A 12,857-nucleotide genomic window follows, 5' to 3' on the forward strand; every position below is an offset into this window, starting at 1 on the left:
AGCATGCAAAAAGCTGGACCATCTTGGGAAGAAAATGTTCTCTTCCGCCAGCTTAGGGCTTCGGTCCATAAACACAGCATGTCTCTTGGGCTGTTATTTGCACTCAGTAGGGGAATACGGTGGTGCAAGTGCTGCCTCCGTGTCTAGAGGAGGCCTGGATAGTGCTCTCCCATCGCCGCCGGGAGAGATGCAACCAAGTTTAGTTCTGGGCTGGACACCGCCGATGGCCCCCCCCGTTTGGCGCAGTCTGCTTTTCACCCCTTTCGTGGCTACGGAAGGGGTGCCTACTATGCAGCAAGTTACCCAACCTTCATGCGGCTGGAGACGTGGGAACCATCGTGGTTTTGTGGGCCAAGGGCCAGGCCGGTCCACCAACCCCCTCCTCCCCCCAGCAGCCTCCAAACCCTCCTAGTCCGACCTTTCATGCCCATGAAACTCCAGTGGGCGGAAGGATTCACCATCACCTCCCCCAATGGCGCACCATCATTTCGGACAGGTGGGTTTTGCAAATAGTCCAAAGGGGTTACTCCCTACCCTTCGAGACTACCCCTCCAGCCATGCCACCGCATGTCGGAGGATCATCTGGCCCATCTCCAACAGGAAGTTACAGCTCTCTTGGCCAAGGGAGCCATTGAGCGCGTTCCTGTCCCAGAAGTAGGTCGTGGTTGTTACTCCCACTACATTCTGGTTCCCAAGAAGGGCAAGGGTTTGCGACCTATCTTGGACCTCAGGCACGTCAAGCGCTTCCTCCGGAAGGAGAAGTTCAAGATGTTGACGCTTGCTCAGGTTTAGTCTGCCCTCGACCCGCACAACTGGATGGTAGCGTTGGACTTGCAGGATGCTTATTTTCATTTCCCTGTCCTGCCGGCCCACCGGCGTTACCTGCGGTTCACACTAGGCCATGAGCACTCTCAGTTCACCGTGCTCCACTTTGGCCTTACCAGGGCCTCTCGGGTGTTCACGAAAGTGATGGCGTTGGTCGCAGCTCATCTGCGCAGATCAGGGGTTTCAGTCTGTTCGAGGCATGTGGGCTGCTGAATTCATATCTATAGCATAGATCGCTGCCTAGTGTTGGGTCCGGATGATTGCACACTGTTGTCCTGGAAGAGTCTTCGAAGTATCACGAGATAGGTGGCTCCTCCCCTGGACTACAGTGCGCATGGGCATCGACTCCATCCCCAGATTGTTTTTTTCCGCCATTGGGTTCGGATGTACTTTCGTTCTCTCAGTTCAGAATCGACAATATTCTCGAGGCCAAAAGGCCTTTTTTGTCTCTTATCGTCTGTATTGTTTGCGTTCGGTGCCCGGTTCTGTTCGGACTCGCCTTCCGAGTTCAACATCCAGGGAGTTGCGTGACTCTTTGGAGCTCGAGGCCCAGTCGACGCAGCAAGACCCTCGACGACGCGACATGGAACGGAGCCCGTTCAAGAAGTGTCCCGTGTGCGGATCGAAGTACCCGCACATTGACGTCCACCCGGTGTGCAACAAGTGCCTATCGCCGGACCACGATGAACCCAACTGTATGGCTTGTTCCAGGTTTCGTTAGAAGAAAACGATTCGGCTTCGGCGCGTGGCGCGCATGGAGGCCCGGCAGTCGGCCCCGGCACCGGTGGACATCTTCGACAGCGAGGAAGCAGACGAACACGGCGTTCAGCTTCAGATTTCACCTCCAGCGGAAGAAGTCGACTATGACTATCAAGTGGATGTCGAAGGCCTACCCGTACAAGAAGTCGTCGACAAGGTAGGAGACGACGATGAGGCCTATGGGGCCATGGAAGATAGCTCAGAGGACGAGCTATGCCCCATTCGAACACTTACAAAGGCTCAGGTCGAGGGATCGCCTATCGGCCTTACCCAAGACCTTCTACCAAAATCCACGGGCCCGCCTTCCGGAGCCGCCATTACAGAAAACGAAACCGAAAGTGAAACCTTCGGTGTCCGCACTGCCTAAAGTGGTTCAGACGCATTCGAAACCTTCTGCTCCACCGTCGACGCCCTCGTCTTCCGAGGTGTCGGGACAGCCCAAACCGAAAAAGACTGTCGACCCGGCCAAGACTGTCGACCCGGCCAAGACGGTGAAATCCGTCCAGCCGAAGCAGACTAAAGGCGTCGAGCAGAAGCCCAAGAAGACCGTCCAGACTCCGTCAAGCAAGGGCGTCGAGCCGAAGTCCGGGTGTCGTGCCGGAGACAGGCAAGGGCGCGGAGCCGAGGGCCGCAAAGGGCGTCGAGCCGAAGGTTGGTGCCCCTAAATCGGTTGCCCAGGACACCAGCACGGTCAAGCCTCGGACCGACCAGCCCAAGTCATCGACGCTCGAGTCTTCCCACGTTGCTGGACCGAGGTCGTCTGTTGTATCAGCGAAGCCGTCTGCTTCCTTCACAAAGCAGGTCTCGGACTCCCTCAAGCGTATCAGGGACAAGGCCTCAGCAGAAGACCCCAAAACACCTTCCGCACCGAAGCAGTCGGTTCCCACCTCCAAGTCATCGACGCCACTCCTCTTCACATTGACGCCGAAGGTGGCACCGAAGGCCTTCGCACCACGGGCGGCGCCCAAAGCGAAAACGCACAGTACTCAGGGGTCGACGCCTACTCTCCCGGCCACCATTACTGGAGGAACAGTCAGATCGTTATATCGATGCCGACACTGGGAAGCTTACGCTTTACAAGCGAAAAATCACGGCAACGACGCCTTTGGAGTCTTATACCATTCCTTTGAAGCGCAAAAGGCCTGCTTCTGATTCACCGGTCTTGGTCGAACCACTGACTCCTCGGACTCAAAGAGTTGCCACGCCCTCGCCAACTTATTCCGAGGATGCTGGGGATCAAGATGAGGAATACAGCTTCCCGGCCCACACAGATCCTGATGTACAACAGGACGCATGGGTGGACACAGGTGACCAGGGGGATCAGCAACCCGCCCTCGACCCTTAGATATACAATATCAAAACGTCTCCCACTGACGATTCTGCGGCATTCAATGCCTTGATTGACAGGGCGGCTAAAAACCACGATGTTGAGCTCCATGCTGACCCTGTGGAGGTGGACTTTCTCTTTGACACTTTTTCAACAGCTGAAAAGACTGTGAAAACCCTCCCAATGCTGAAACATGCTGCGGACATTTTCAAAGAGCCCACACGGGCAAGGGTGGTCAACCCTAGAATTGAGAAGAAATACCGGCCGGCACCTGGCGATCCCACCTACATCAAGGGCCAGTTGCCATTGGACTCCCTGGTCGTTTCTAATGCCCGCAAGAGGGCGAATTCGCAAACCACTGGTGAAGCTCCTCCCCCGGACAAAGAGTCCAAAGTGCTAGAAGCATCGGGAAAGAGGGTAGCAGCTCAGGCGGCCAATATCTGGCATATCTCTAACACGCAGGCGCTCTTGGCACGCTACGACAGGGCACACTCCGACACACTAGAGACCCTGTTGCAACATCTCCCAGACCAATATAAGGAGGCTGCGGAGATACTTATACAAGAAGGGAAGCTCATCTCCAACGCTTCAATAAAGTGTGCACTAGACGTTGCAGATACTGCAGCCAGGGCAATTAACACCAGTGTGATGTTAAGCATGGCTCAGGATCTCTGGATTTAAGCCTGAGATCCAAACTACCATCCTCAACCAGCCAGTTAACCCTGACAGATTATTTGGTCCTGAGGTGGATACCACCTTGGAAAAAATAAAGATACCGAAACTGCCAAGTCCATGGGAGCTCTCCAATCCCAACAGTTTCGGGGGAGCACTTTTCGTCGCTCAGGCAATAGGGGTGTTTCCAGAGGCCAAATGTTCCAGCAAACACAATTCAATAAAGGTGGGGCGCAATCCTCTTACCCCAAACAAAATAGAGGAGGTTATCGGGGCAACAACGCCAAGGGCAGAGGCAAGGGCAACAACTACTCCCGTTCCTCCGCCTCCAACAAACAGTGACGCACTGTCACTGCCCCCCGACCATTCCACTCCTGTCGGGGGGAGACTCCAGCAGTTCCTGCCAGTCTGGAAATCCATCACCACAGACAGGTGGGTCAGGAAACTTATCCAGTTCGGTTATTGTTTGGAGCTCACATCCACTCCACCCAACATACCATCAAAACACCGTCCTATGTCTACAGAGCATTTGCACTTATTGCAGCAGGAGGTTCTTGTCATGCTGCAAAAGGGCGCTATAGAGCTCGTGCCAGTGGAGGAGGAAGGCACAGGGGTGTACTCCCTGTACTTCTTGATCCCAAAGAAGGACGGGTCCCTCAGGCCTATTCTGGACCTCAGACCCCTAAACCAGTACATTCTCTCAGAACACTTCCACATGCTAACGCTGCAGCAGGTTCTTTCCGCTCCTCAATCAGGGGGACTTCCTCGCAACCTTGGACCTCAAGGATGCTTACTTCCACATTCCCCTCCATCCATCACACAAAAAATACCTCAGATTCACCATTCAAAATCGGCATTATTAATTCACGGTCCTTCCTTTCGGAGTGACCACGGCCCCCAGAGTGTTCACCAAATGTCTAGCGACAGTGGCGGCGCACCTCAGGAGACAACACATCCATGTCTACCGTTATCTGGACGACTGGCTGGTTCAGGCAAAGTCGGCCCAGCAGTGCGCCGCCGACATGTCCCACACCATTCACCTTCTTCACAGTCTGGGGTTCTCCCTGAACTATCCAAAGTCGCACCTTCAGCCAGCCCATGTGCGGCAATATCTAGGTGCAACAATCCATACTCTGGCAGCCACGGCTCAGCCGACTTCTGCGCGGATCAACAACATCCAGTCGCTAATCCAACAGTTCCAACCGCAACACTCGCTTCCTGCGAGAGTGTTCATGCAGTTGATAGGCATGATGGCCTCCTACATTTTCATAGTCCCGCACGCGAGGTTACATATGCGTCCGCTCCAGGAATGCTTAGCGCATCAGTGGAACCAGGCTCAGGGACAGTTGAAAGACCTAGTGTTGGTCACCGGTCGGGCATACAGCTCTCTGTATTGGTGGAATCCACACAACCTTTGCAAGGGCCGACCGTTCCAAGAGCCTGTCCCACAGATCATCCTGACGGCGGACGCGTCTCTCCAGGAATGGGGAGCTCATGTACTCCACTACACAGTGCAGGGACTATGGACAATACAGCAAAAGAAGATGCACATCAACTACCTAGAACTGATGGCAATCTTCATGGCACTAAAAGCATTCAAAGTACATCTGTGCAACAAAGTTGTGTTGATCCGGACGGACAACATGACGGCCATGTACTACATCCAGAAGCAGGGAGGTACGCACTCTCCACAGTTGTCTCATCTGGCTCAGAGCATGTGGAAGTGGGCCATTCAGAGGAACATCTTCCTCATGGCGGAACACCTCCCAGGCAAGGACAATCAAATGGCGGACCTGCTCAGCAGGTACAGCCACCAGATGCACGAGTGGGAGATACATCCATCAGTACTCCGCCCGTACTTCCAAAAGTGGGGTCATCCACAGATAGACCTGTTCGCCACAAGGGAAAACGCAAAATGCCAAAGCTTTGCCGCCAGGTTCCCTCACCCACAGTCGCACGGCAATGCGATATGGATGAACTGGTCAGGCAGATTTGCGTACGCTTTTCCCCCAGCACCTCTCATACCGCTGGTGGCAAGAAAACTAAAGCAACACTCGATGACTCTCATCCTGGTTGCTCCAACGTGGGCACGCCAGCCATGGTACACCACGTTTCTAGAACTCTCCGTGGTACCGCATCAAAGGCTACACCTCACGCCCAAGCTTTTGACGCAGAGCCATGGCGACATTCAGCATCCAGATCCGCACAGCTCAACCTGGCGATCTGGCTCCTGAGGTCTTAGAGTTTGGCTACCTTGACTTGCCTCCTGAATGCATGGCTATCATACGGGAGGCTAGAAGGCCCACCACCCGAGCCTGCTATGCAGCAAAATGGAAGCGGTTTGTCATTTACTGTACTACACACATCAACCCGCTAGATGCATCCACTCCCAACATCATCTGCTATTTGTTACATCTTTACAAATGCAATCTAGCATACGCTTCCATCAGGATACACTTATCCGCCATAGCGGCTTATCTCCAGAACAGGCAGCATCTCTCCGTCTTCAGAGTGCCTGCCATTAAAGCCTTCCTAGAAGGCCTGAAGCGGGTCATCCCTCCCAGGACCCCGCCAGCTCCTGTATGGAACCTCAATGTGGTACTCACCAGGTTGATGGGCCCACCTTTTGAGCCTCTCCATTCATGTGAGATTCAGTTCTTGACATGGAAAGTGGCTTTTCTCATTGCCATTACGTCTCTTCGACGTGTTAGTGAGCTACAGGCGCTCACTGTACAAGAGCCATTCATTCAAATTCACTCCAACAGGGTGGTGCTGCGCACTAACCCTAAATTTCTTCCTAAAGTGGTTTCGCAGTTCCATGTCAATCAGACCATTGAACTGCCCGCATTCTTTCAAAACCCAGAAACTGTTGCCGAAAGAATGCTTCACACTCTTGATGTCAAACGAGCCTTGATGTACTACATCGATAGGACCAAAAACTTTAGGAAAACACAACTCTTTGTTGCCTTCTCAGCCCAGCACAAAGGTAACCCCATTTCCAAAGCAGGTATAGCCAGGTAGATCGTTAAGTGCATTCAGATTTGCTATCACAAGGCTAAGCGCACTTTAACGGTCCCTCCAAGAGCCCACTCCACCCGAAAGTTGGGGGCCTCTATGGCTTTCCTTGGTAAGATCCCTTTGGAAGATATTTGTAGAGCAGCCACATGGTCTACACCACACACATTTACTAAACATTACTGTGTAGATGTGCACTCCAAGCAGCAGGCAGCTGTAGGGCAGGCTGTTCTTAAAACACTTTTTCAGACTTCTGCAGCTGGCACAGGCGGCCGCCGTTAATGGAGGGACTACTATGTATTCTATGCTATAGATATGAATTCAGCAGCCCACATGCCTCGAACTGAATATGCTACTTACCAGTATGCATCTGTTCTTGGCATGTAGGGCTGCTGACATTCATATCGCCCGCCCTCCTCCCCGGCGCCTGTAGCGGCTGCAGACTTTTTAACACTTACTCTTAGCATGGCCATCGTTTACACTATTACACTCCATCTTTGCCACAATGGCTAAAAACAATCTGGGGATGGAGTTGATGCCCATGCGCACTGTAGTCCAGGGGAGGAGCCACCTATCTCGTGATACTTCGAAGACTCTTCCAGGACAACAATGTGCAATCATCCAGACCCAACACTAGGCGGCGATCTATGCTATAGATATGAATGTCAGCAGCCCTACATGCCAAGAACAGATGCATACTGGTAAGTAGCATATTCATTCCCTATCTCGACGACTGGTTGTTGAAGGCGAGCTCGCCCCAGGCAGTCTTCTCCCACCTCCAGACTATGGCCGACCTTCTGCATATGCTGGGGTTCTCATCAATGTGCTGAAATCGCACCTGATTCCCTCTCAGAAGCTCTTTTTCATCTGAGTCGTTCTGGACATGACAGTTTTAGGGCTATGATTCGGATCTTTCAGCCTCTGTCCCAGGCTTCGGTCAGAATGACCCTGAGGCTGCTGGGCTCATGGCCTCCTGCATCCTGCTGATCGATCATGCCAGAGGGCATATTCAGGCTCCTTAGTGGGACCTGAAGTTCCACTGGGCGCAGCATCAGGGGAATCTGTCCGATTGCGTCCAGATCTCGGAGGGCACTGCTCGACCACTGCAGTGGTGGCTTACGAACCAGGATTGGGTAAATGGCAGATCCCACTCCCTTCCACCCACCAGACCACATTGTGGAGACGGGATGCCTCCCTTCTGGGAGTTGGCGGCCATATGGGAAAGGTGGAGATCAGAGGCCTCTGGTCTCCGGTGGAGTCCGGGCTTCATATCCACCTTCTGGAGCTCCGGGCGATTCTTGCACTGAAGTCATTCCTTCCCTCTGTCCGGGGAAGAGTAGTTCAGGTGTTCACGGACAACACCGCCATGTGGTATTGCAACATACAGGGCGGGGTCATGAACCCTATGTCAGGAGGCCCTTTGCCTTTGGACATGGCTGAAACATCAAGGCATTTCCTTGGTGGTTCAACACCTGGTAAGTTCTCTGAACGCCAGGGCGGAAGAACTCCGCCGCAGATGCATGATGGATCACGAATGGCGTCTTCACTCTGAGGTGGTGCAAGGTCTCTTTCAACAGTGGGGAGAGCCTTGGTTAGATCTATTCGCCACCGAAGAGAACGCGCAATGTCAGCAATTCTGCACGTTGTAATTTCCAAAGCGGCTCTCGCTCTGCAATGCTTTTCGTCGCGAGTGGAGTTGCGGTCTGTTGTACACCTTTCTGCCTATACCACTTCTGCCCTGGGTGCTGAAGAAGATTAGGTGTGACCGGGCCCACATCCTTCATGTGACTCCGGACTGGGCACAAAGAGTCTGGATCCCAAACTGCTCAACGTGGCCATCGATCCGACTGCCTCTTCGGGAGGATCTTTTGTCGCAGCAGCAGGGACGGTCCTCCTCCCGAACCTGTCCAGTCTCCACCTACTTGCGTGGAGATTGAGCGGTGACAGTTGACGTCTTTCGACCTGCCTCCTGAATTTGTGACGTAATCTTGGCAGCCAAGCTTGCCTCCACAAAGAGGGTAAAAGTCTGCAGGTGGAACAAATTTGTGGCGTGGTGCACAGCAAAGGCTGTGGATCCCCTTTCTGCCCCTCTTTCAGAAGTACTCTTGTTCCTTCTCTCTTTAGCCAAGCAGGGCTCTGCTCTGGGCACTATCAAGGGCTACCTTTCTGCCATTTCGGGTCCAGATCAGCCTTCTCTTTTCAAGTCTCCGGTAGTTAAGTTTCTTGAAAGGCTTAACGTATCTTTTATCCTCCAATTCCATTCGTTATACCTCAGTGGGACTTGAATCTTGTATTAACTTATTTGATGTGCGCTCCCTTTGAGCCTCTTCAGAACTGCCTTTTACCTCTCAACTCTTAAGACTGCTTTCCTGGTAGCCATCACTTCCACTAGTAGGGTGAGTGAGCTCCAGGCTCTTTCTTCCAAACCTCTTTGCTTGTCTGTTCATCCGGACAAGGTGGTTCTCAGGACCCGTCCATCCTTTCTTCCTAAGGTGTTCACTGCATTCCACATCGGGCCTACCATTACTTTGCCAGTCTCCGCATCCTTCAAAGGAAGAAGAGAGGCTCCACCGACTGGACCCAAAGCGTGCGCTCTCCTTCTATCTGGATTGCACAAAACAGTTCCGGGTGGATGATCAACTTTTTTGTTGCCTACGTGGGTGCAAAGAAGGGTCGGGCCGTACACAAACGTACCATTTCTCGATGGGTCGTGTTGTGTATTAAGGCTTGTTACTCTGGCTAAAAAGGAGCCTCCAGTCTGGCTACCTGCTCATTTCACCAGGCGACTGCAGCCACTTCTGCTTTGGAAAGAGGAGTGCCTCTGAACGACATCTGTTAGTCGGCCATGTGGGCATCGCAGCACACGTTCATCAATCACTACTGCCTGGACAACCAAGTCCGAAGAGACTGCTTCTTAGGCCGTTCTGTTGTCCAGGACTTTCTGGTGTGATCTTGGCTCGCAGACCCACCATCGGGGTTGGTAATGCTGGGGTATCTATTCTAAGGTATGGAATCTATAACTAACGTGTTTCTTTCAGATGCACAAGTTACTTACCTTCAGTAACGATATATCTGTAAGAAATATTAGTTCGCTATAGATTCCTTAACGCCCCACCCATCCTCCCCATTCTGCAAACTGATTTCTAGGGTTAAGGACATCCTTTCAGGGTTCTAGTTTTGTGCAGCAATGGTCAGTGTCTTGCATCGCTCTTCGTTTCTAGCACGGAAAGTAGTGTACAGAACTGACGTCTGAGCGCGAGGGCGGTGTCTACGTAGTTGCCGCGACGTCATCCATCGACCTTGACGACTGACTCTGAGCTGACCGATGCCACATTCCGACGTGCAGAGGTACTGCTGACAAAATCTTTCCGGATCCAGTCTGACGCCTGGGGGTAATTCTAAGGTAAGGAATCTATAACTAACGTTTATTACAGATCTATTGTTACCGAAGGTAAGTAACTTTCGCCTTTGGTCTTGACCTGTCTGATTCCTGTTTCCACAGTCCAGTCCATCTGGTACCTCAGATTTGTAGTCCGCAGATGGTATTACCAATTCAAGATGCTCCCCTTTAGAGTCACCAGGCATCCAGGGTGTTCACCAAATCCCTTGCGGTAGTGTCCGCTTACCTGCGTAGGTAAGGGCGTGTACTGCCTTTCCACCCCTATTTGGACAAATGGCTGGTCAAGAGTGCAACCCGTCAAATGCTGTGAACACACAGGTCAACATCACCCTACTTCACAAACTAGGTTTTACGATCGGCGCCACAATTTCCAGCTCAAACTCCTCTAAATCTATCCCTACCTGAGGGAGGGCAATTCTCAACTCAGAAGTAGGTATGTCATATCCAAATGCTGCAAGAATGGTCTCTTCAGACACTTCTTCCTTTCTTCCAACCAAACCGAGAAGTCTTGGTCAGGACACTAATACGCCTCAACGAGATGGCCTGCTGTATTGCCGTAGTACCCCATGCCGGATTACATTTGTGTCAGTTATAGGAGTGCTTAATGCACCAGTGGTCTCTAGCGATGGCTCATTGGGACTATCTTATATTGATTGGCTGTTGCTCTCTACAGTGGTGGAACACCAACAACCTACTGCAGGAATGGCCTTTTTCCGACCCAGTTCTGCAGAGGACCATTAAAACTGACGTCTTCTTTACGGGATGGGGTGTGCACTTACAGGATCTGACTGTGGAAGACCAGTGGGAACCCAACCACTACATCAATTACCTTGGATTACCAGCTGTTCACCTTGTATTGAAAGTGTTCCTTCCTCACTTGATTAGCAAATTGGCCTCACCATGAGGTACAGCATGACTGCCATGTATCATCCATCCTCCTGCGCCCAGTTTCGGTCGAAGAAAACCATACGGATCCGACGGGCCGCCAGGCAAGAAATGCAGTGACGGGCACCGGAACCGGACAACATCTTCGATGATGACCAAAAACTACCGGAAGCTCCAGATTCGGACCTAGAGATCGTCACCGTCGAGGACTACTCGGACTCCGATGACGAGATCCCACCAGGGCAAATCGTGAGTACACTGCCCCGACACCAATTAGCCCGTTACCAAAGGCTCCGGTCGAGGCATCGCCAAAAGGCCATAGCCAAGATCCTAAAAAAGTTTCGCCAGCCCCGCCATCCGGCTAGGCTCTGAATTCGAAACCGAAACCTTCAGAAACCCCCGGGCCCAGTACCATCATCCCGAAGAAGGTTCCAGAGCCAAAAAAGGTAATCGACCAGAAGGGCGGCGAACCGAAAAAGGCCATACAGCCCAAAAGCGTCGAGCCAAAGAAGAATGTCGCCCACAAAAAGGCCGCTCCCCCAAAAACTGCCAAACCTTGATTCAATCAACTTACTGTAAGGTTGTGCAGGTAGGCGCTAATTCAGAACCTGAGTAGTAACCAAATTGAGCTCTAGAAATTTGAATAAGTATTTGGACAATTTGTTTTTTAAATGATTGAACCATTGATGTTAGCATTTAATGTTTTTATTGTGCTACGGAATCCGTTTTTTAAACTCCTGTTATTATATTGTGATGTTTTTCTTTAACCCCCACGCCATAAAATATTAATTTCTATTTAATGATAAGTAATTGATTGGTTTTATACTCGCGGTAAGAGCTGGTAAGCTGACAATGGGTCTTTCGCAACCAAGCAGCTTGAGCTGTCTGGTAGACTTAACCTAATGACTCCCTCCCCGGCTCCTCCCTCCCCCCGGCTTTCAATCGTGATTTACAGATTATGTAGGCCTTTGTATTTATGCAGTGTATTAACTTATATTTTCTTGTTTCAGGGAGTATGCAGTGAACGAAGTGGTCGCTGGAATTAAGGAATACTTTAACGTGATGCTCGGCACACAGCTTCTTTACAAGTTTGAGAGGCCACAGTATGCAGAAATTCTGGCTGATCATCCAGATGCACAGATGTCGCACGTCTATGGAGCACCTCACCTTTTAAGACTGTTTGGTGAGTCATTAGTCCATGCTCCCTGAGATATGAGTAGTACAAATGTATCGTCCTCCAGAAAATCAAATTTGATATCTCACTGACAAGCTAGAACGTATCAAACAAAAAATGGAAGGAAAGTAAAGAAAGAAGCACGGAGAAAGTAAATTGTATGCAAAAAATTATTTTATATTGAGTGTCAAAGCATCTTATGGGGAGATACACAAAAAGCAAATAAAGCAAAATAGTTGTCAACAGAGGTACGGATTGCATCAACTCATTAGTTCACAACTGAAACATCAACTCCTGGTGGATATCACAGACAACCAAATTCTATAATCAATAATGGTCGTGTGTTGGTGCCAGCGCGACGGTTCTGGAGATGATGGAAGTGTCGACGTTTCGGTCTATTGTGCAGTCGTCAAGAAGACCATCATCAGGACAATAATAGTTTGTTGCTGGGACAACCCCCTGTAACTGAAGAAATTGGTTCTCAGCGTCGTTTTGAGAATGCAGACACCGTTTAAAATCAGCTGAATCAGAATAACCTGTTGTGTAACAATTGAGGGTTTGAAGATGGGATCTCTAATTATAAAGTTCTCCACGTCGTTGTGGGAATCTTGTTAGCACTTCAATTAGTTGAGGCAATGTAACTTGAAAATCACCGTGAGCAAGGCAGCGTTGAACCATCGGCGGGTACGGTCATTAAATGACAGGTTATTCTGATTCAGCTGATTTTAAACGGTGTCTGCATTCTCAAAAGAACGCTGAGAACCAATGTCTTCAGTTACAGGGGGTTGTCCCAGCAACAA

The 12,857-nt window shown here is 51.0% G+C and overlaps 1 protein-coding gene across 9 annotated transcripts in view; it reads left to right on the forward strand.

Moving 5' to 3' along the window:
* Positions 1-12,857, forward strand: part of MORF4L1 (mortality factor 4 like 1) — a 155,524-nt gene that overhangs the window by 87,819 nt on the left and 54,848 nt on the right. For all 9 annotated transcript variants that reach the window (XM_078682976.1, XM_078682973.1, XM_078682974.1 and 6 more), the window contains one exon: positions 11,894-12,066. In XM_078682976.1, coding sequence (XP_078539102.1) covers positions 11,894-12,066 — 173 coding nt within the window. The remainder of the gene's footprint in view (positions 1-11,893; positions 12,067-12,857) is intronic.

The sequence above is a fragment of the Lissotriton helveticus genome, chromosome 3_1, assembly GCF_964261635.1.
Source record: "Lissotriton helveticus chromosome 3_1, aLisHel1.1, whole genome shotgun sequence".
Lineage (NCBI taxonomy): Eukaryota > Metazoa > Chordata > Amphibia > Caudata > Salamandridae > Lissotriton > Lissotriton helveticus.